The sequence below is a fragment of the Lichenostomus cassidix genome, chromosome 2 (genome assembly GCF_008360975.1).
Source record: "Lichenostomus cassidix isolate B80296 chromosome 2, HeHo_3.0, whole genome shotgun sequence".
Taxonomy (NCBI): domain Eukaryota; kingdom Metazoa; phylum Chordata; class Aves; order Passeriformes; family Meliphagidae; genus Lichenostomus; species Lichenostomus cassidix.
In genome coordinates, this window is record NC_139482.1 from 54,044,595 (window position 1) to 54,066,367 (window position 21,773).

Sequence of the window (21,773 nt, forward strand, 5' to 3'; positions counted from 1 at the left end):
AAAGCTTAATTGATAAATGTGATGATCAAGAAATTTACTTCATAAGGTGATTTATGCAAGCATTTCACTGAAGCGAGTCTGCTATACTCTGAGAAGCAAAAAAAAAAATTAAGAAAAAAGCCAAATCTAGAACCTATATTTTTTTAATTTCTTCATAAAATGAGTCAAAATTCTTCAAGATTTTGACTTCTTTGTCATCAAACCTAAGAATTGCTAAGCCCCAAAGTTCTTCATGACTAAATATTATCCCTGCTGCTTAACAAAGTTTTCTTGGTACAATGGAAAAAAGTTTTTCAGAAAATCAGCTTTGAAGCTTAAGTGATACTTATGTGGGACCTTTTCTTGTCCTCTAGTTGGAACTGAATTCACATAGTGTCAGAAAAAACCAAAAAGTTATATTTTATATCAAATGCAACTCCATGCACAAGATAATAGCTAAACAAAGCATGCCATTTTGTATTCTGTTTGGTTTGCACTAAGAGCATCTGCAAAATTTGCATTCATTGTTATAGGCCACAGTCCGCATACCCGTAAGTGTTCTCAAGATGGTATCTTCACCACCAGTGCTTTTAGTTGAAATATTGTGCCCACAGAAATCAAAGGTAAAACCCTCTGAGCAGAATTTTACTCTTTAAATTTTGCTGTGGTAAAGCAAGGGCTGCTTTTTGACTAAACAAAATAGACTCCTTTTAGTTTCAGTATGACACATACGTGTGGATCTTTAAATCCCAGAGAACGTGGCTTTATAGAGTTTGGGTAAATAATGTAGCATATTGTCAGGGTTTGACCCTGACTAAATGCCAGTTGCCTCTGCTCTCTCCTGCCACAGACTTGCAGGAGAGGGGAATGAAAAAAATACTGTTAAACACACACTGGAATCATGAGTTGAGTGAGATAGGACACTGGGGAGAGGACACACAGAAAAAGGGAAAACAGGCTCCAAACTTAAAGTTGCAAAGTGATTTAATTACCTAACAGAGTCGGAGGATAAATGAGAAGTAAAAATAAGCTTTTCAGACACCATTTGTTCACTCATCTCCCTCCCTCTTAAGAGACCATTTTTCTACTCACCCCTCTCTCTCCTTCCAGCCAGCAACTAGGGTAGGGGCTGGGTATGGGGTATTTTCTTAGTCCATAAATCTATTCATCACTACAAATCTACTACAAACACCTTTCTCTGCTCACCCCTCTCACTCTTAAGACACTGTTTCTCCGCTCAACCCCTCCCTCTTTCCAACCAACAACACAGGTAGGGGGCAGGCTAAGGGTTTTTTGGTTTTTTTTCCTCTGGTCAGTCCATCAGGGAGAGGGGTCCTCTACTTAGCCATGGGCTCCCTCCCACAAAAGATAGTCCTCTGGGAACTTCTTTGGCGTGGGTCCAATCTCATGAGCAACATCCCGCCCGAATTCTGCTGCAGCATGAGTCCTCTTGCCCATAAGGTGCTGTGCAGACTCTCTTGAGCCGAGGCCAGGCTGCTTCCATCCCAGGAGCAAGGCCTTTCTCTCCCTTGCAAGGCCTTTGCAGCTTTAACTCTTTAGATGAGACTCCCACTGGATCACAGCTTCTTCCAGGCATCTACCTACTCCTCTGGCGCGGGCTGTGGGTGGATTTCTGAATCCTTGTAGACTCCATGGGCTGCAGGGGGACCTCCTGCTCCCCCCATGGTCTTCACCACAGCTAGCAGAGAGTTTTCAGCTCCGGTGCCTGGAGCACCTCCTCCCCCACCTTCTCCACTAACCTTGGTGTCTCCATGTTGTTCTCCCTCACCTATTCTCACCTCCTCCTCCTCCTCTGGCTAACGAGAAGTGTGTGACTACTTTGTTTTGATTTTTCTTCAAAATGTTTTCACAGAGGCATAACTAACATCTCTAATTGGCCCAGCCTTGGCCAGCAGCATGTCCATCATCTTCAGAGCCATCAGAGATTGGCTCTATTGGACTTGGTGAGAAACTTCCAGAACTTTCACTCAGGACACACAGAAGCCATCTTTGTGCCACTCCCCACCCCTCAGACACTTCCTCAGGCCTACTACAACAGCTTCTGAGGGGTTTAAATTTCTCTTAGATGTTAAAGATACCTTGCTGATGTTCTGGGCTAAGCAAAACCACCATACATATGTAGTTTCATTTCTGTAGTTTGGTGTATTTCATACATTTCTTTTAATGAGGAGCAAAACATATTTACAGGTTTCTTCATTTTGCTTCCTGGTAATTTATTTGACAGTTGTACGTGGATGCTGAACATGGAGAAGATCCACTGTTAGCATACCTTCTATCTTCTCTTAAGGCAGGCATAAACATGTATGACAGATGGCCTTAGCTCAGTCATTTCTATTTGTTTCAATACTACATGTGTTTTAGTTATTTTGGATCCTTTTCAAATTAACATTTCTGCAGTGCCTTTGTGTTGGATTTTTTTCCTCATGAACGTGACACAGTGTCCAGAAAGTAAGTCAAATTAACCTGTTATGTGCAGCTGTAACATCCTTTTTTTTTCAGTAAGACTTTTTTGATTAGCAGCATCAAAGGTTTTTATCAGGTCAAGAAGCACTGTCTATGCCAGTTATTCTTTGTTCAAGGCTGTAGCAACAGAGCTAGAGCATTGTGTTTCAACGAGGCCTCTTGAGAGGGATGAACTGAGAGAAAGCTGAAAGTGAAACCAAGGAAACTAAACTCTATTTAAAAACAAAACCTGAAGTGGTGATTCTTATTTGCTTGGGTTTTTTTGTTTCACAGATCAGTACTTCTACGTGATCTTAAATACACCATTACATTGGGCATTGCAAGCATTTTCACTGACAAAGGGACTAAAGTTCTAGTATAAGACAAAGAAACACACATTGATTTTAAAACTGTCTCTATAATCATTTTATATTATTAATGATAAGTCACTGTGCTGTTTTTCTCTTCAAATACAAACCACAGTATTTTACGTGCCTTTCAGAGCCTTATCTTGGCCCTTCATTAAAGCTGAGTTTAAAGTTTCTTTGATAGTATTATGGATTTCATTTTGTTTTTTCTTTTCTATATTTTTCCTCCTGCCTTCCATATTGTTTTAAAATGCCAAATACTAAATTGTAAACTGGGAATAAGATACGTAGTTGTTTCTGAACTGGGTTGTTTAATATCATCTCCGAGAGCAACATGTGACACAGTCAAAATAACCTCCTCAATCTTGCAGGCTAGAACAAGATAATTACGTACATGGTTACAAATGTAAACCTATTCTCTGTGAATTGATTGAGTGCTCTACCCTTGTGTTGTAGTTTGGCCCCTTAGTGATGCCAAAGTGTCAGCAGTCGTTAAAAGAAAAACAGTACTTGCTTATTCATTGAGAGACAGGTGTCAAATATATACTTTTTCATTGTATTGTTTTCTCCTTTTCCAGGAAGACAATTATTTCTCCTGTTTCTTTTTATTTTCTTAGCTAAAGAAAATTAGCTTTATTTTTAATGTCATTATGCTGTATTTTCTATTTGCCTTGCTGAAATAATTGTGATGATAAGCAATGATAAATAAATAATGATCTTTGTGTTTTCATATATCATACCAATAGATGTAGCAGATGCAATTCTCTTACAGCCACCTGAACCTGCTCCAAATATGCAAACCAGTGAACTGTACTACTTATTGCCTATTTTATTGAGTTTGATTTTCTTCCTTTTTCAATGTGATTACTGAAAATCAGACTGAACCCGCATTTCAAATACTTAATCTCTAGCATATCCCAGAGCACAAGCATTTGTTTTTGTAAGCTTTAGTGCAATTTAATCTGTTAAATGTAGATTTTCATCTGATCCAACAGGGAGATCTGTGAGTTTGTTTTATGTATTGAGTCTTCATATCTCTGAAGTTCTGTATGCTGTTGATTGTCACTGAAAATGATGTGTTTTTCTTAGGTAGTAGTTCATACACATTCATATTTTTAAGTCTTTTGTTCTCTATTTTATTTCAGTTTTCCAATTTGACACCGAATTCTACATCAGTGGACTTGCACCTATCTGTGACCAGCTTGTTATACTTTCATATGTAAAGGAGATCTCCGAAAAAATGGTGGGTTTTCTTATCTCAGAGTTTCTTCATAACATTATTTGAGACCTGTGAGTTGGGCCTTAAACTACTCATACAAGTATGATTATCTAAGAAAAGTTTTGTAGTCTGCTGGTAGTGAACAGGGCTTGAAACTTCTCTGACCTCTAAAACAAGGTCAGTGGAGGTGATGTTGAAGGCTAACGTGCTTGCGTTTCGGAAATCATCTTTGGGTTCCTTTCTTGCAGAATGCAGCGAAGGTCTCTAGCTAGCCCTTCTAGCTCCTTTTTCCTTCCTTTCCTCTTCCCCCCCCCCACCTTTTCTTTCCTTTTCTTTCTTCATGATGTTTCTGCACCAGAAGAAATGAAATACCTTGTTTAGCTATAAGAGGAGCTTGCTGACACTGCATCTCAAAAGAAGTGAGGGTAGTGAAGTTGATCGGCTCAAGCAATAAGAGTCACTGCAGGGTGGAATGAATGATTGTGAGCAAGCGGCGTCATTGTCTCCCTTCCTTCTAAGATCTTTAGTTGTGTACACCCAGATCCATATGTGGATAGGTAGAAATTAGAATTCATGTCAGCAGTTTTTACTGGGCGCAGACAAGTGCCATGTCTGTCTCCAACATTGATTTCATATTGCCAAATAAAAGGCAAGGCAGTGGAGGAAATCATTGAAGCTGCGGTGTGAGAACAGCAGATGCTCTTGATCATCTCTTTGATAAGTATGTCTGTGTTAGAAAACCATCACCATAGTAACCTTAAGAAACTAAGTGCACGTGTTGCTAGGCAATGAAATGCTGTGGGTTCAAACAAATGCTCAAGCCTTCTGAAACCAATGGGGTTAGCTTCTAGCTCGGCTTCAGGATGTCAGATTATTAATTCTTTATTTACATTAAGGAGAAAAATAATGTCACAGGAAAGTTTCCCAAAAGAGTCAGCACAGTAGTCCTCCAGTGTGGGAAAGTCAGTGAAAGAAAGCAGACAAATAGGATAAGGAAGGGAGAGGAAAAGGTTGTTTGAAATGCTGGAGAGGAAGGAAATTGGAAATCTACTGTTAATGAAAAAGTAGTACAGGAATGGAGTTAGTATAAAGGAGGTAGTGACTGCTAAATGTTAAAGTCATTTTAATTGCTTTAGGAAAGAAAGATGAAAAGGGAATTTCAGGTGATATAATGGTAATTGAATGGAGAAAAGTTTTTTTCATTTGTTTGCTTTTAATTAGCCTTTTAAACAAACTCCAAATGCTGGACTTCATTAACTTCTTAGTTCTCTGGGTTACTGTAGAAAGAACAGAAGTACAATTGTCCCTGACACTGTGTCTGTCCTGTTGTCATGGCAACTCCTTTGTTAGCGTCTTGGCTCTGTGGAGCCCAAACTGCCTGAGCTTGCAGCAGAATTGCTGCTCACTACAAATATCCTTTGGTTGCAAGGAACACTGGTATTCCTACACTTGATTTCACAGTTTGCAAATGACAGCTTCCTACTTGTTACAAAGTAGATCAGAACTGAACTTGCTTTGAAAGTTTTTTTGGTTTGGGTTTGGTTTTTTTTATGGAACAGTTAAATTGAAGACCCAAGAAGTGCTACTTCCAAATGGGTAGGTTAGAGCATTTAAATCCACTTTCTATGTGTCCTTGCTCTTTCATTCTGTATTTTGCTGTAATTCACAGCCTGAAGTAGAAAATACAGGATTGTCTTGGACCTTGACTTAATTAAAATGCAGCTAGTTGAAGACAGCAGTTTCCCTTAGACAGAAGGTGAAAATCCATTATGTCAGCTTACCGTAACCACCTGCATTGCACTTGAAAGTTCATTTTACTCTAAGTTCATCAGAACAGTAAAGGTTTTTTATTATTCTCAGATTATTTTTTTCCCTGCTGCTGCTGGCTGCTTAACATCAAATACCAGCTTAAGCAAAAGAAATTAAATTCATCTTGATACCAGAATACCACTGACTCATAGAGCTCTGTCCTTCAGGGTGTGAACCCAGTTGGGTGTTAGTCCTAAATTGTTCTGTTGCTTGTTGAATGAAGCAATTGATAATCATCTGTGATAGCCCTGAAAACTTCTGTGACCAAGAGCAGAAAAGTAGTGAACAAACTCAGAGGTAGGATGTATACCTCTATACCTCCTTCTCTGCACTGATCTCTTCAAGGGAAGCAATCCAAGAGTAGGAGTAACTTTCCTTTGAGTTCCAGATGCAATTACTCTGTGGAGCACAGCTTTTCAACTTGTATGATTTGCAGCTGAGCACCCAGTGCAAAGTACTGGATCTTTGTGAATGTTTGCAGCTGTTGAATTTCAGCCTTCTTTGTCGATGACCACCAGTTGGTATTGCTGAGGTAAATCACGTAGGATGCAACTAAGATGTTGTCGTTTTTCTAGGAAGTGGAGTGTTGTGCAAGGCCTAGACTCGATATTGTACAACCCCTACCTGAATCCTGTGAAGAGATCTCTTCTGATGCACTAACAGTACGAGGATTTCAAGAAAATGAATGTCGTGATTATCATTTAGGTAGGTGTTCTCAATATCATTTTGTTTTCGTTTGTTTTGATAACTTGCTTAAAAGAAGACCTGATTTGGGAGTACTTAGTCTGCTTTTCATTTTTACGTCATTTTTTTGTCATCTCCTTGAATAGCTGAAGTGTAGAGTGGAAATCCACAAGAGCCAATCACATGAAAGAAAACAAACGTGTGTATTTAAATACCATGATTTTTAATGCTATCTATTAGGTCAGACATACTGGAGAAGGCAGAAGAATATATCTCATGTAATGTCCAGTATTGTGGAAGGTAATCTTCGATGGAGATTTAGTCAACGTGTAATCCATAGGAGCTCTTTTTACATTAAGGGCTTCAGGCATAGCAAAATGAGTGGCACAATGTCTGGAAAAGCTGTTTTAGAGGGAAAGACTGAATAAGTGTCATTTCAACAGTAAGATGCACCTGGGTCAACTTAAAAGAGGCACACTGATACTTAGCTTTCCTGTACTGACAAAGCTTTCAGTTATATAACAGACCCCAGAAAGTTAAAATGGAATTAATAGGAACTGGATTTTGGCAAGTTGTACCTAGAAGATAGGTTAAATTATGTAAGAGAAGGGGAGATTAAGCCCTGGCACAATTATATGCTGTCTTTTTAAGACGGCGTAGTTTTCTGATCTATATGTTATAGCCCAGAAAAATGCATGGCAAGGCTGATGCAGAATTCCTTGGTGAAGATTATGTAGCCTGTGTTATACAGAAGCATATCTTCTGGCTTTTAAAATCCATGAATCTGAATTTTAAGCATCTCCTCTGGCAGCGTGCTTCAAATCAGAGGCTTCGCAGACCTCCTTGTGTACATCTGTGCCCTTAAGCCACTAGAAATATACTATATCTCCTCCTGACCTCAAAAATATCTGTGGTTCTATCAACAGAATTGGGGTTTCTTTGTACATCTTCTAAAGCAGAACATTGATGTTCACAGCTGTACTTTTATGCTTTATGAATATTCTAGTTCATCTGACAAGTCTAAATGGTTTGTATGGCTTTAAGAAAAGAATTATTTTGTGAATTGCTTATCACTTCAGGAGTGTATTTGTACGTGTTTATAGAAACTGATCGGGACAGTGAGTAGTTTTCTCTTCTTTGCCTACAAATTAGTTTTCTCTTCTGTGCCTGCAAAATATCAGTGTTTCTTCATGATTCTGTGCAGATTATAACTATTCAGAACAATCATCTTCTGCATTTGATTTTACCTTTTAGTACTTTTCCTTTGGGCTTACTCAAAAATAAAGGCTTATGGTATAAGAAAATGCATTATACATACAGCCTTAGCTTGCTGCATTGCAAATGCCTTGCTGTAATGATGTGCTGTGTCCCCAAGGGTTAAGGCATCTGTCATTTATGCTTTTGATAGCCTTGACCTCGATGGGAAGGATAAGTTTATTGCAGGCTGTGTAGTGTAATAGTCCTCTAAAAGTATAATAATGGGTTCTAAACCACCATAAAGTTTACACATAGTGGATGAATCAGAATTTGCGATAAGCTGTAGTGATTTTTTGAAAGATATTTTGCCATTTAAACCAGTTTTAATTTATTGGAAAATACAGCTTCCAAAAGAAGTGTGTCCTGCAGGATGGCCTTGCTGTCTTCCTTGCATCTCCTCTTTCTAAATTCCGCTCAAGGGTGTACTAAAAAGCAGAACTTTGCTTAAATAAAATAAAATAATAATAATAATAACAATAACAATAATAACAATAATAATAATAAAACTGTGTGTGCATTTGCAGAGTATTCGGAAGGTGAATCACTTTTTTATATCATCAGCCCAAGAGATGTGGTTGTGGCTAAAGAGCGGGACCAAGATGACCACATTGACTGGCTTCTTGAAAAGAAGAAATACGAAGTAATTTTTACATCATTCTTTCCTTCAGATTTTCCTGGTTTGGAAATTGGAGTAGGATGATGGACTTTGCTAGGTCATTTGGATTGGACAGTTTCTGATCCTACAGTCATTGACTAAATGCTTGTAAAATTAACTATACATTCCTCCCTTGTGGGAGTTAACTATACATTCCTCCATCTCTTTTAGCATTTGTCTTACTAGTGCAACAGCTAATCAGAATTTCACCGGGGTGAAGTAACTGAGTTAGATGCTGAAAATACTGCTCTCATCATCAGTTATGAAATGTATTAGCTGGCACTGAAAATTATTAAAGCTGGGTTTTGGCCTTAAAACAGCAGAAGAGTTATCTAATGAGCTGTGCTTTTAAAAGTAAAATACTATGGGCTTGAACTGTAGCTTCACATGCTGAAAGTAGTGTTGCTCACAATAAAGCTGATCCAATATTAAAAAACAAGGGTATATGGCTCTCTTGGAAAAAAAAACAGCTCAGCATTTGGTTGCATAAATATTGGTGTGTTTAAGTATATATTTCTAAACACCTAAATAATAATAATAAATTCTTGCATACCATATCAACATGCACACAGTGGTCTGAATTCTAATGTCCTGCAGTTATTGACTTAGAACATTTGTTATGATGCATAAAGTTAACTTACACATTCTTATTTATGTGGTTTTTATTCTTATTTGTGCACCCATTATAAGAAAAAAACGTGGGAAAGCCATTCAGCATGTATTGCTTTTGCTAATATCATCATGATATTTCTCATGCAGATTTGTTTAAATCCCTGTGGATGCTTTTGCATCAGAATAGCAAACTTGTATGATGAGTGCAGTTTTGCAATATAAGTAAATCACAGCATTTGGTCCCTGAAGACTTCAGTAATTTGCAAGTGACAGCTGTGTGTGTGCCTTTATGAAAGCCATTTAAGTTAGTAGATAGGCATGTTATAATGTATCTTAAAGGTTTCATTTTTATTTGTAAAAGTGCCCACTTTCTTTCTGTACATTTGAAAGAAGTAGAAAAGCATCAAATGACACTTCATAATCCCGACTGGAGAAGACATTTGGGTTGGGGAAGTAGAAAGTAGCCTTCCCCCATCCACCCCCTTTCCTGTTCATTTTTTTCATAGGTTTTGATGGTAAAGTGGTCTTATTTGAAAACAATCAAATGTGGTTGCATAATGTGTTTTGTTGTAATCTTGCTATTTGATGCTAATATAATAATGTGGAGTGAACCCAGATGGAAACAAAAGTAGTTTTCTCTTTGGTTGACTGCTTTTGTTTGAGTATAAATTCAAAGCTGTTTACCCAACCATGGCATTAAAAATTCTAGTGCTTCAAACACCCTACTCTGAAAAACAGTTGATTTATACAATTCTAGAGCTTTGTGAATTGAAAGTTTGTGTGTTTGACTAGTATCTCTGTTTTCTCCTTTTTGAATATAGGAAGCTTTGATGGCAGCTGAGATCAGTCAGAAAACCATAAAAAAGCACAAGATTTTGGTAAGTCTCAAAACTTCTATTCAAAACAAAATATCTTCTTTCTTTTAGAATACTGTAAGATGCAACAAATAAATTCCTTGGTTTTTATAACACCAGGCAATAACTGTTAGGCATACTCCAACTAGCATTCAATTTCTTGGTTTCAGCTGCTGAACAGGAGTGTTAGTCTGTGAAACATGAAAGGATCTGCATTTTATGAAAGTGCTATTGACATTCAAAGGAAGGGAATTCCCTTTCTCTGATTGCTGATGGGGTTTTTGTTTGCTTTTACTTTTGTATTAAATTTACTGTTGTTTGACATAACACACAGTATTACACTACTAGAGATTGCAGGCAGTAGTGACAAATTTCTCCTTAACTTTTACCTTGTACATGTGGCAGGGTTTTGTAAAGAATTTAAAAGATGTTCCCTTTCTCACATATAGTTATTTTCCATGTTTGTAGTCCCTTCACAGAGCAACAAAAGGTATCAATGTTTAAAACAAAAGGGGGGGTGGTGTAATAGACACAAAAGCATCACTAATTTTAGTTTTTGTTTCTTTGCTTTTGTTTAAATTCACCAGTACTGCTGCTGCTTTAAACTGAAGTTAAAGTGTTAGAAGATGTGTATAATTTTATGGCCGGATTACTGATGCCCACTGTATATCAGTATGTCTTAGAAAATTTTTATTCTTCTGTAATCCAGAATTTGAATTAAGATTTAAATAGCATGCCATCACCTATCACAGAGTTTGCACTTAACAAAGCTGCTCTGTGACCCTTGCAAAAGATGTAAAGAATTGTTAAACGAGGTCCTGGCATTAGGAGGAAAAAAAACAACAAATCCAATTTTCTTTTGGTTTGCAGAAATTTGCTCTGCAGTAAATTATTAAATTCAGCGAAATACAAGCAGAGACTTTGAGAGTTTGGTCTCTAATGCAAAAGCCAACAGAATGTGTTGAGGAAACAAAATGTTGACATTAAGCCCTAAGTGAAGAATTAGTGGTACACTGATTTAAAACCTCTCACTGCCAGGTGACACCACATTCAGGATACCTGACAAGTCTGGTAGCCTTAGGGGTTTTTTGGATTGCAGTAATTATCACTGCTCCTCTGCACCTCTTGAGCAGAGCACAGAGGTCCTAAACAGCCAGATCTACATCTCCTTTCCTTATACATCTTCTCTGCTCACTGGGAAGCTGGTCCACAGGAGAATGAACATTTCTGTCAGCCTCTTTTTTGAAAATGGTGAAGTTGAAAATATGAAGGTGGTTCCCACAGTGCAATGAAATCCTAAAATTGTTTGTATGTGCATTTTTCTTCTCTTTGTAGTAGATTGACCAGTTGAAGCTGGTGCATACCTCTATTCATATTTTGCTATGGTCAGTATTGTCCTTGATACTGATCAAAGAAATGTTGTGCCTCAGAAGATGCAAATGTTCTTTTTTTGTAGGAAATATGGGCTTCTTTTTCATTGTACAGCTTTGTTTTTTCTTTTTTCTTTCTAGAAACAATGTGCTTTATTTTAGTGATGTGATTCTTAAGTTATGCAGTGAGTACACTGGGTTGTGGCAACATGGACATGAGTGTTGAGGTTACAGCAGGAGGCTCATGCCAAAATTTTAATATATATTAAATGCCTACCAGAAACATTTTACAACTGACCTGTGTGATGAACTTTGAGAAGGGAAATTTAGTATGTAATAATAACTAATAATCTTGCTAAGTTCTCAGTAATTTCTGCACTTTATTGAGCGACACTAGGATTTATATTCTCAACCAACTTTTTGCCCTCCTTTGCAAACTTTGTGGTGACAAAGAACATGTCTTATACAATGACTGGCAATTTTCTTTTTGAACTAACTAATTTAAGCACTGCCAGATCAGCCATGTGTTTGGAGCAATCCTTAATAATTAGAGGTAGTACAGTCTTCTCAGCATCAATGAGGTTACGAGAATTATTTAGAAGAGTACCTTAGGTTGAACCTGTGAGCAGTCTATGCAAGTATTTTGTGTTGACTGTTCTATGGGCCCTATGTTTAAAGGAGAATCAGGGGATATACTTAGAGCCTTGATCTTATAGCTGTATGCACTGCTGTTATGGTAGTTATTCTGGCAGTCAAGTACTTCACTTCCACACTTTTATAAATAATTTCTCTATTTTTATTCTCTTCAGGACATTGGCTTAGCCTATATAAATCACCTAGTGGAAAAAGGAGAGTATGACCTGGCTGCTCGGTAACCAATATTAAAGATCTTCTTTGCAGGCTAGAGTGTGTCTGTGGGGGGGGGAAATAGCAAAAACAAATTATTGATTCTGAAGTATTTGGGGATGTTGATTTTCTGTGTCCTGGAGTTTCTGAAATTTCAAAACATAGAGATGTATTGCTGTGCCCTATATTTTTTTGCCTGAGTGACGTAAAAGTTACTGTAAACTTTAACTGGACTTGAGACATATATTTTTGAAAGTAAGCCTTTAATTTTTCAAAGTCACACTAGACTTTCAAAACTAAGGTTTTCTTTGGATTATGATATACTAAATTTATTAGTGTGTCATTGCACATAAGGCCATCAGAAAATAATTTGGTTTTGCATGGGTATAAACAAAAATACCAAGTATGGGAATCCAAAGTAAGGATCAGAAATTACCCAAGATTTGTGTTTTCATGTATGTGTAAGCATAAGCATATCTTTTTAAGTGTTCAGTTTTCCTCAACTGAGATTTAAAAACTTTATTCATAATGCTGATCGAGAGGGTGGCTTGTCTGCTCATGGTGTGTGGTTTCAACCAGATGACGTTTAAGCTCCCGTCCAATTCAAACCATTCTATAATTCTGTGCAAGCTAGTATGGCCCTAATCACTAGGGGTGAATGCGTAATAAGCAGTTAGTCCTCTTGTATGCAACAAAATTATAAGATTTGGAAGGAGGAGAACCTGGCATACTCTGCTTAAAGGGATGATTGACAAAATAAGTCACTTTTGCAAGAAAGGAATCCTTGTAGTAATGCTGTCACATTTGTATTATTTTCTGTACCTACTTTTGTTCTCTTTCATTTTCCTTCCAGAAAATGCCAGAAAATCCTTGGAAAAAACACAGAACTCTGGGAGTTTGAAGTTTACAAGTTTAAAGAAATAGGTCAGCTTAAAGTAAGTTAATTTCTTTGTCTGCATTTGAGTAACTTGTGTGCTGTATTTACTGTATGCTTTGACCGAGTATCTAAAGCATCACATTTGGCCATGTTGGGCTATTCCTGCCCCAGATCTCTGTTTGTTTCTAGACAATTGCTTTTCCTTTAAACAAGATTGGAGGCATAGTGGTACGTATTTTTACTTGCTAGCAGTCTCCAAGTAAAAGACCCACCTCCAAGGCTTTTACTTGGCAAAGATGCTCACAGTTAAATACGTCTTTCCAATTTACTTTTAATTCATTTCCAGTATATCCTAAAAATCCTACCCCAAGTCTTAAGGAAAATAGTCTCTGTGGGTGCCAGTCATTCTGGCAAATCCAGGTCCCTTGCAACAGCTACATAATTTTAAGTGTCAAAGAGTTGCAAAGCCACAGTGAAAACCTATTCTATGTGCTAGAAATAGTGGCAAGAAAGAGGAGCAGTCTGCATAGTCTTGTGTTTTTCCTGATCGCAAGCCAGCTACTACAACAGTACACATTTAATGTGAGATTCTCAGTTAATAAATTGCCTGGGACATGAAGCCATAGTACTGTCACTGATAAACCAATTGAAAACATTATGCACACTCCCTTTGGTAACATGTTGCATTTACTTCTGAATTTTATGTCTTCCTATTCAAACTCAATGAGCCAAAAAGAACATATTATTAAGATCTCACAGCATGCAGTCCCTTGCTGGTTTTGAGGTATTTAATTCTGTTCAAAGACCAAAAGTGTTTCAGCATTATGAATTTCAGAAATGTCTGACTTCTGTTTTAGAGCCACTGCAGTGCAACAGCCTTGCCTTTAGTATGACTTCCTTGTGGTTTCGTGCATTCTTTATTTGGAAGATGAAATCCTATGTTTCTGTTTCTTTATTTCAATCAAATAAAGGACCTGAATGCAAGTACAGGTGAATTTTTGATACACTGCTTCTTCATCCTTTTGGGTTAGTTTCATTTTTTAGATGCAAATGTCTGGAAGGGATGTTTGTTTTGTCTCCACTTAATGTCATCCAGCAGACTGTAAAATACTAAAATATTTGCAGGTTTGCTGCAAAACCATCTCTGCTTAATTACTGCCTTTCTAAACAGTTGGCTGTTTTCAGCCTTTAGAATATCTTTTTTCTTCTTAGAGCCTTGGCCCAGGAATTCTCAGAAAAACATGACATGCAGTCCATTACATTATTGAGCTTCAAGCTGCAGTTCTAGGAAATGCCTGCCTTATTTCACTGTTTGAATCACATTTAACTTTTCCCAGATTGCTAAAGATGTCTGTCCATCATCATCATAAAAGATGAACTAATTTAAGCCTGATCTGAATGACAGGGTCCTTGTAATGCTTGGGATCATTTGTGTGGAATTTTTATCTACGTACGTAACCAGCAGATATTAAACACCATATTGTAAATGGTCTATAAAGGCTTTAAGCCCTGATGAGGAGAGTATTTGAGATGTGGAGAGAGAGTTTATTTCAATATGGAATTTTCTTGGAAGAATTTGCACTGCATCCAAGTTGTTCCCTGAAATCTGATGTTTCCAATCTAGTGTGATTTGCCAGTAACTGAGGTGACAGTAAACTAAAGGTTTAAACTTTCCTTCCTGCACAAAGGGATTAGTGATACCCCAGTGTCAAGTCTGTGGCGAGTGTTGTTTGATTGTGTGTGATTTTAGGGGGTTTTGAGTGTTCTGTGCTAAATGGTCCTGTCTGGCTACCAAAGATGGTGTTTTGGTATCTTGATGTCTCTCATCTTCAGTGAATGTCCTCTAGCAAACCTAGTTGTGGCAGTTTCAAGATTCTCAAGCCTTGCAGTGATCTTTTCCTCTCCTCCTTCAGCAGCGGTGGCTTGAGGGAGTTACGTGCTTGTGCTCAAGTCAATTTGGTGTAAAATTTAATGTCTCAGCTCAAACAGCTGAGGAAGGTGGATGGATTCAAAGGAAGGTGCCAAACTCTGTGAGTGCTGGCTGTTGTGGCATGAGGGATACGCTCCATTCTATTTACTTTGCTGTGACAGCAGTGACTTTCAGCAGTGGTACAGGATGATCTGCTAGCAGCAGCAGTGCTTTAACCAAAACATTGTCAGGAGGACAGTTGAAAGACTTCATCTGACAGTAGTGGGCATTGCTCAGAGTAGGACTGTCCTGACAGTTCCTTTCATCTCTTAGATATCATTTGAGGAAAAAGTAATTGTCCCAGTTGTTCTGACTTATTGGTAAGATGGTTTAGGCAATCTCATGTCAACTTTTATAAGTGCTTTCTTGTGTATACCTCATCCTTACATTTATTGATGAAAAGTCTGAAAGCAGATCTTAAGAAGAAACAAGGGAAGAAAATATTTCTGTGTATATTATGCTTTTTTTGTTTAAAGTCACTTTAACCACATGGTTTAAGAATAGGTACAAAGGCAGCCTGATTCAGAAGCCTTTTTGTCTGACCTTGCTCCTTGTCTGCAGCTTAAAAATAATATAGGAAGAGTTTGGAACCTCCAGCATTTGTGCCAAGGCTTAAAAATAACTTGTATGCTTCTTAGTCTTTGCTGAGCATGGTGGCCAAACTGCAGGAGGTGGCTGTGCTTTTTCTTCAAAGCAATGGGACATGGGGCAGGAGAAATTTCCTTCATGAAGCAGCCTGGCTCACACACAAGGCAACTGCACCCCTACACAGCTCGCTGTGTGGACGAACTGCAGCCCAGAGTCTGCTGGGGGACGTTGTTCTTTTAGGAGAGGTAGCAGGAAGGTAGAAAGTGGGAGTGAAAGCAGCCGTTGGAGAGTGTCCTCTGCCTTTGGGTGTCCAGCTGATAACCAGCTTGCTTTCTCTATGGTCAGAAGAGATGTTTTATGAAGGGGTCAGGAATATGATTCCTCAGAGGAGCCGGCAAGACTGCCCTGAGTTAACTGTCAAATTCTGTGACAATTGGTGGGACCTGATGTTGGCAGCACCACATTTCAAAAACTGGCCGAGCCCAAACAGCACAGGGAGAGGAGAGGTCTAAAATGTAGTGAGATGTTTTTTCTCCTGCTTTGTTCAAGCAAAATCTGTAACAAAACACTGTTGTACTGTGTGCCAACAGCGACCAACAGGCACCATCTCTGAGTGTTTGGAGGAACGTCATTGGTGTTGGCCCCTCAGCTAGAAACCCTACGATCCCCACATAGCTGGTAGCATTAGGATTTCTTTTGGCAGGTGGAAATAATCTTGGTCTCTAGTTGCATGGAACAGTAGTACTAATAAGATGCTGTGCTGAAATTCCAGAGTATGAACTGATTTATTCTGGCAGCTTCTTGTCTGCTGGAATGCATTTCCTTAGCACCTTCTATACAGTGACAGATCACATGCCTTCAACCTTTCCATGGAGGGATATATTCTCAAATTTATATTCATTTGGATATGTAAAAATTGCACTTCATAGAATGTGGTGATCCCACAGTAACTCATAATTCAAAATCACACATATATTGTGCTTGTGTGGCCAGGTTCTGGTAGTGGGGGTGCTACAGGAGTAGCTTATGAGAGAAACTGCCAGAAGCTTCTCCAGTATCCACCAGAGCCAATGCCAGCCTGCTCCAGGATGGACCCAGTGCTGGCCAATGCCAAGCCAATCAGGAATGATAGTAACACTCTGTGATAAGAGATTTAAGAAGAAAGAAAAAAGTGATGAACTGATCATAACCCCCATTCCCTGTCTCCCTGCATTTCTGGGGCAAAGAGGGTAGAGCCCGGGAAGGAAGGCTGAATGGGGGGAAGGTGTTTTTGAGATTTTTTTTGCTCCTTGTTATCCTGCTCTGATTTGGTTAGTAATAAATTCAATTACTGTTCCTAATGTTAGTCTGTTTTGCTGTGATGGTATTTGGTGAGTGATCCCTCCTTATCTTAACCCATGAACCCTTCGTTACGTTTTTTCTCCTCTGTCCAGTTATGGAGAGAAGTGAGAGAGTGGCTTTGTTGGGTGCCTGGTGTCCAGTCAGGGTCAACCCAGTACAACACATTTTTCAGCTAATGAATCCTTATACCTTTTTACAAGGCCAAGACTTAACAAAATGGATTTTGAAAACATTCTTGTTTTGAGGCGTCTTTTATGGGTTTTGTTTACTAAATGACTAATGGTCATTTAGAAGGCACAGTGGCTGATTCTCCCATTGTAACTAGTATCTTGCCACCTGTCTCTCATATAAAAGCACTTTCAAATGAGTTACACAATTCCAATGTGTGTAATCCTAGAGTAAATAACTTCAGGGTGCTGCTTACAAGTACGAGTTTATAAGGCTTATGGTGATTACCAAGAGCCATGTTTTGTGCATAGCTTTGTTTTCTTGTTTCACAACTATTTTTTTTTGCTATCAGTTTATCAGGATGTTATGTGTCATTCCCCATCTGACATTTCATTCTCTTTGTTCCTATAGGCAATTAGTCGTTACTTGCCAAGACGGGATCCAGTTTTGAAACCTCTTATCTACGAAATGGTCCTGCATGAATTTTTGGAGAGTGACTATGAGGTACTGCAGCCTGTTTCCAGAAGTGTTTCCACATCAATGTGTCCAATAGTTATTGCCAGCCAAATACCCTTAGCAATGTAGAACTCTGACAGCAAATTCTTGGATGTATACAAACAGATTGTCAAAGGACAGTTCTGCAATAATAAAAATATTAAAAAGTTGGATTTTAATTTTAAGAGAATAATAAATAGAATGTTGTGCGATTGAATGCTGTGATATTATTTTTTATACTGTTATTTTTAGTTTGTTTAATGTAGCATAAGTGGTTGAGATGATGCACAAAGCCTACAACACCTGAAAGAAATTCAGCTTTATGAATCTTAATAACATTGCCCTAAGAAGGAAAAATTTGTGTTCTACTCTGTACATGTCTGTGGACACATAAAAGTTGCTTAAAGGTGAAGCACAGCAGGTATCATCTCAGAGGCTTAGCTGAAGCTTTGATGTTTTGAAATGGTCCTTAGGCCATTCTTTCTATTTCTGTTACAATCTCTTATGCTTTTAGGGGTTTGCAACTCTGATAAAAGAGTGGCCTGGAGATCTGTACAACAACACAATCATAGTTCAAGCTGTACTGGATCATCTGAAGAAAGATCCACAGAACAGGACTTTGCTACGAACACTTGCAGAATTGTGAGTACAGTTTTAAATTCCTATTACAAAAAGTACACTTAAAATAGGGTACTGTAGTTTATCTATATTTGCTTAGCTCTCTTAAAATCTTCTTTGTCGCAGTCTACAGAGTATTAACTTTGTCTCCACTGCGGTGATTGCATAGCTTAGCAATTCTATACCCTTCCTTGGAAAGTTCACATTGCGTATGAAAGCAAATTGTTAAGCATGAGATTGGATTTCCTACTCCTCTTTCCAAAGTAAATAGCTAGCATTTGAGGTTTCCCACTCCAGGGAAGGCGGCAGAACCCCTGTAACCTCTACGAAAAGGGGTCCCCGCTGCGAACCCCCACGCTGGTCCGGCCGGGCGGAGCCGGGACGCCGCGGCACGTGAGCACGGGTTGTTTCCCCGACAGAGAATAACAGGAGACACAGCGGTCAGGAGATGCAGACTCTGTGCCTCAGAAATCCAGGGTTTACTAGGGTGCAGCAGGACGGAGCGGGGTCCGTGGGATCGGGAAGGGTCGAAGGGGACCGGGACGGGGCTGGGTCCCAAGGCGCAGAGCGCAGACCGGAGGCGAACATGAGGTTAAGAGGGACCGAGGGATGGGAGGAGTTTGGATGGCAGAGCCAACCGGGACACGGAGCGTACAGGATTGACAGGGGAGCTGGGGAATAGGGGTACAAGGGGGGAGGGTTATCTTTCCTTGTAACCTAGATAACTAAGAACTTTAAAAATCAATAATAAACCGCGGCTGGAGGAACATCCTAGCTATTAACTCTAAAAGGATAAGGAGGGGGAGAACTCCAAAGCCCCGTACTTTGGTTCCCTGATGCATATTTAGGAGGCTAGTCTCGAGGTGTCTTGGGGGAACACTTTTCTGTCACCCTGACCTGAAGGTTTCTTCAGACCCAGGGGGCTTCGTCAGGTATTTCAGGCTCCAAGCTCATCTGGGCTAACCTCACTGCTACAAGCATTCCTCTTCCTGCTGTCAGAGGAAACCTCTTTTGTGAAGTGTGCATTTCAGAATTACCCACAGGAATATAAACTGGTGGGGGGTTTTGCCCAGTATTTAAGAAGTAGTGTATTTCGGTTTACGGCATGGCTGGAAATACGTGACTGGAAAATGTGCCAAAGCTGATCTGGTTCTAGGTCACTTTGTATAGGGATAAAGCTCTTTGATTTTCTCAGCCTGATCACTGTGTTCTTTTCATACTGCTTCTTTGAAGAAAGCAGAATTACTGTCTGTTACTATGTTACAATCTGCCACAAAGTTTTAAGAGAAGAATGTTTTTTAGCGCTGAAGAGGGTTCCAATTGGTTTCCAAGAGCTGAAAAGCTAGCATTTTGTGTGTCTTCCCCTGTGAGTTGAAAATGGAAAATGAAAATGCAGAAAATCACAGGTCAGAGTACAAATGAAGGCCAATACAAACAAAGGTGAAATTAATGTTGCCTGATGTTTATTTCCCTTTAGCACAAATGAATCACAACTCTGTTTAGATATTTATAAAATTAAGTAGTATCCTAGCATGCTTAACATATTCTAGTATGTGATTTTCCTGCACTTAGGTATGTAACATTACATGTATTATAATCCTGTTTTTATCAGGTATACTTATGACCAGCGCTATGGCAGAGCCCTAGAAATCTACCTAACTCTGAGGCACAAAGACGTCTTCCAGTTGATCCACAAGCACAATCTCTTCAGTTCTATCAGAGACAAAATTGTTCTGCTCATGGATTTTGATTCAGAGGTATGGTGATCTTAATGATTTAGTATTCACTTTCCACTAGAGATATTTTAATTTTAGAGATTAAAAATAAATGAGCTAAAGGTAGTGTTGAGGCAGTGAGTGTGTTTGCTGCATCTGGATACATTCTGAGATAAGGAAGATTGTTTGCCTAGCCTGCCAAATAATTTACCCAAGGATTATATTTTTCTTCTGTATTTCCCTATGTGTTTCCTTTCCCTTTCCATATGTCACTCTCAGTGAGAAGAATGCTAGATTCGAGGTCATTGTTATGATTCTCAAGTCACAACATTAAATATAATTTCACACAGAGTATAATTTCACCATATTATTGTTTCTGTATTTGAATCAAATAATGGTATTAATAAGCTAAAGAAAGGCTTATTTATTTACAGTGAATTTATTTAGGCATATATTAAATGTACTTGCCACTTTCCTTTCACCACAGTCAATTAATCTGCTTCTGAAAGTTTGCAAGGTTATTAACCTAAATTCCAAAAATCAAGAAGTATTCAATTTGTGCTGAATTCTATCTTCTTGCTTTCCAGCTGGCTATAAAACCTGAGCAAATGAGTTTTGGTATGATCCCTGGGAAGATAACCAAGTAGATCTGCTCTTTTTTCAGTGCAGTAGTAGTTTAAGCACTGTGGTTAAAATATGGAGGCATCTCTAGTGTAGTGGATCATCTTTAAAGTGCCCATTCTAAACTACGTGGAGAAAGAAAAGTTGGGTTTTTTTAATCCAATAGAATAAGTCATATCAGGAATCTGTAGTTTGGTATTTTTTGAATATGAAGCAAAAGTTTGCTCTTGAAAGAGGAAGCAGGACCTGAATCATGGTGACTATTCGGCTTACGTGGTCTTGTCTGTGTGATTAATGGTATTGGTGTGAAGGTAGTTTGGAGGAATCCAGTTGTAAGGCAGGTTGAATTGTGTGTTTCTTACATAGCCATCACCCTGTAGTTCCCTTTTGCGTTGAAGCAAATAGTATTTCTACATCGTTTGGTGGTGGCTTTTTGTGACTGATGATTCAGTGGGCATACTTCACCTGCAGTGTATGTGCACAGCATTTATTGCTGTTAGTGAGGAAACAGAATACTACAGTAGTAGTATTCTACTGTGCTGTGTCAGGGTATGCTGACGTTATGTAGACTGCTCTTTGAATTTCTGTTGCTGAAAAGAGTAGGTCTGCAATATCCATCTGACACCCATCAGTGAATAAGCATAATACTAGATAGAATGTGAGAACATGTGTGTCCCTGTTTCCTTCCTGAGTTTTCTTTCTCTATTGTAGAAAGCAGTAGACATGCTTCTGGATAATGAAGATAAAATTTCTGTGAGTATAACAAGTTCATGGCATGGCAGTCCAATGCTAGCTAGTATTACCTGTCCTTCTTTCAGTCTTGTAAATGTGATGTTTATCACAGGTTTGTTTTCTTTCAGATTGACAGAGTTGTTGAAGAATTAGAAAACAGGCCTGAGTTACAGCATGTGGTAAGTACTCCTGTATTCTGTTGATTTCAAGTTAAGATGAATAACTGGACATATCTTTTACAGGTGTGTTTATCTTGTCAAAGTGCACCTGACATTGAAATGTCACAAATTGTCAGAGCCAAAGTGGCTACGTCTGCCAATTTACTCTTTAACGTGGCCATAGCATTTTTACAGTAGTTGAATGATTTTAAAATGTGTACCTGTGAGAATATGATAACATACTGCATGCTTTTGCTTACTGTGAGGTCCTCCTTACAGCATTGTAGGCACTCATCTTTTCTGATCAATTACTTCTTTCTTTCATTCCTTCTTTTTCCATACACAAAAATGGGGCTGGTTGGTGGGTGCAGCTCT

At 38.6% G+C, this 21,773-nt stretch overlaps 1 protein-coding gene across 1 annotated transcript in view; it reads left to right on the forward strand.

Moving 5' to 3' along the window:
* The window catches only part of VPS41 (VPS41 subunit of HOPS complex), a 112,516-nt gene that overhangs the window by 71,534 nt on the left and 19,209 nt on the right, over nucleotides 1-21,773 (forward strand). Inside the window, exons 11-21 of the mRNA XM_085051602.1 lie at nucleotides 3,956-4,053; nucleotides 6,414-6,543; nucleotides 8,304-8,419; nucleotides 9,868-9,924; nucleotides 12,080-12,141; nucleotides 12,970-13,051; nucleotides 17,471-17,563; nucleotides 18,069-18,196; nucleotides 19,785-19,929; nucleotides 21,220-21,261; nucleotides 21,369-21,419. Coding sequence (XP_084907728.1) covers nucleotides 3,956-4,053; nucleotides 6,414-6,543; nucleotides 8,304-8,419; nucleotides 9,868-9,924; nucleotides 12,080-12,141; nucleotides 12,970-13,051; nucleotides 17,471-17,563; nucleotides 18,069-18,196; nucleotides 19,785-19,929; nucleotides 21,220-21,261; nucleotides 21,369-21,419 — 1,004 coding nt within the window. The remainder of the gene's footprint in view (nucleotides 1-3,955; nucleotides 4,054-6,413; nucleotides 6,544-8,303; nucleotides 8,420-9,867; nucleotides 9,925-12,079; nucleotides 12,142-12,969; nucleotides 13,052-17,470; nucleotides 17,564-18,068; nucleotides 18,197-19,784; nucleotides 19,930-21,219; nucleotides 21,262-21,368; nucleotides 21,420-21,773) is intronic.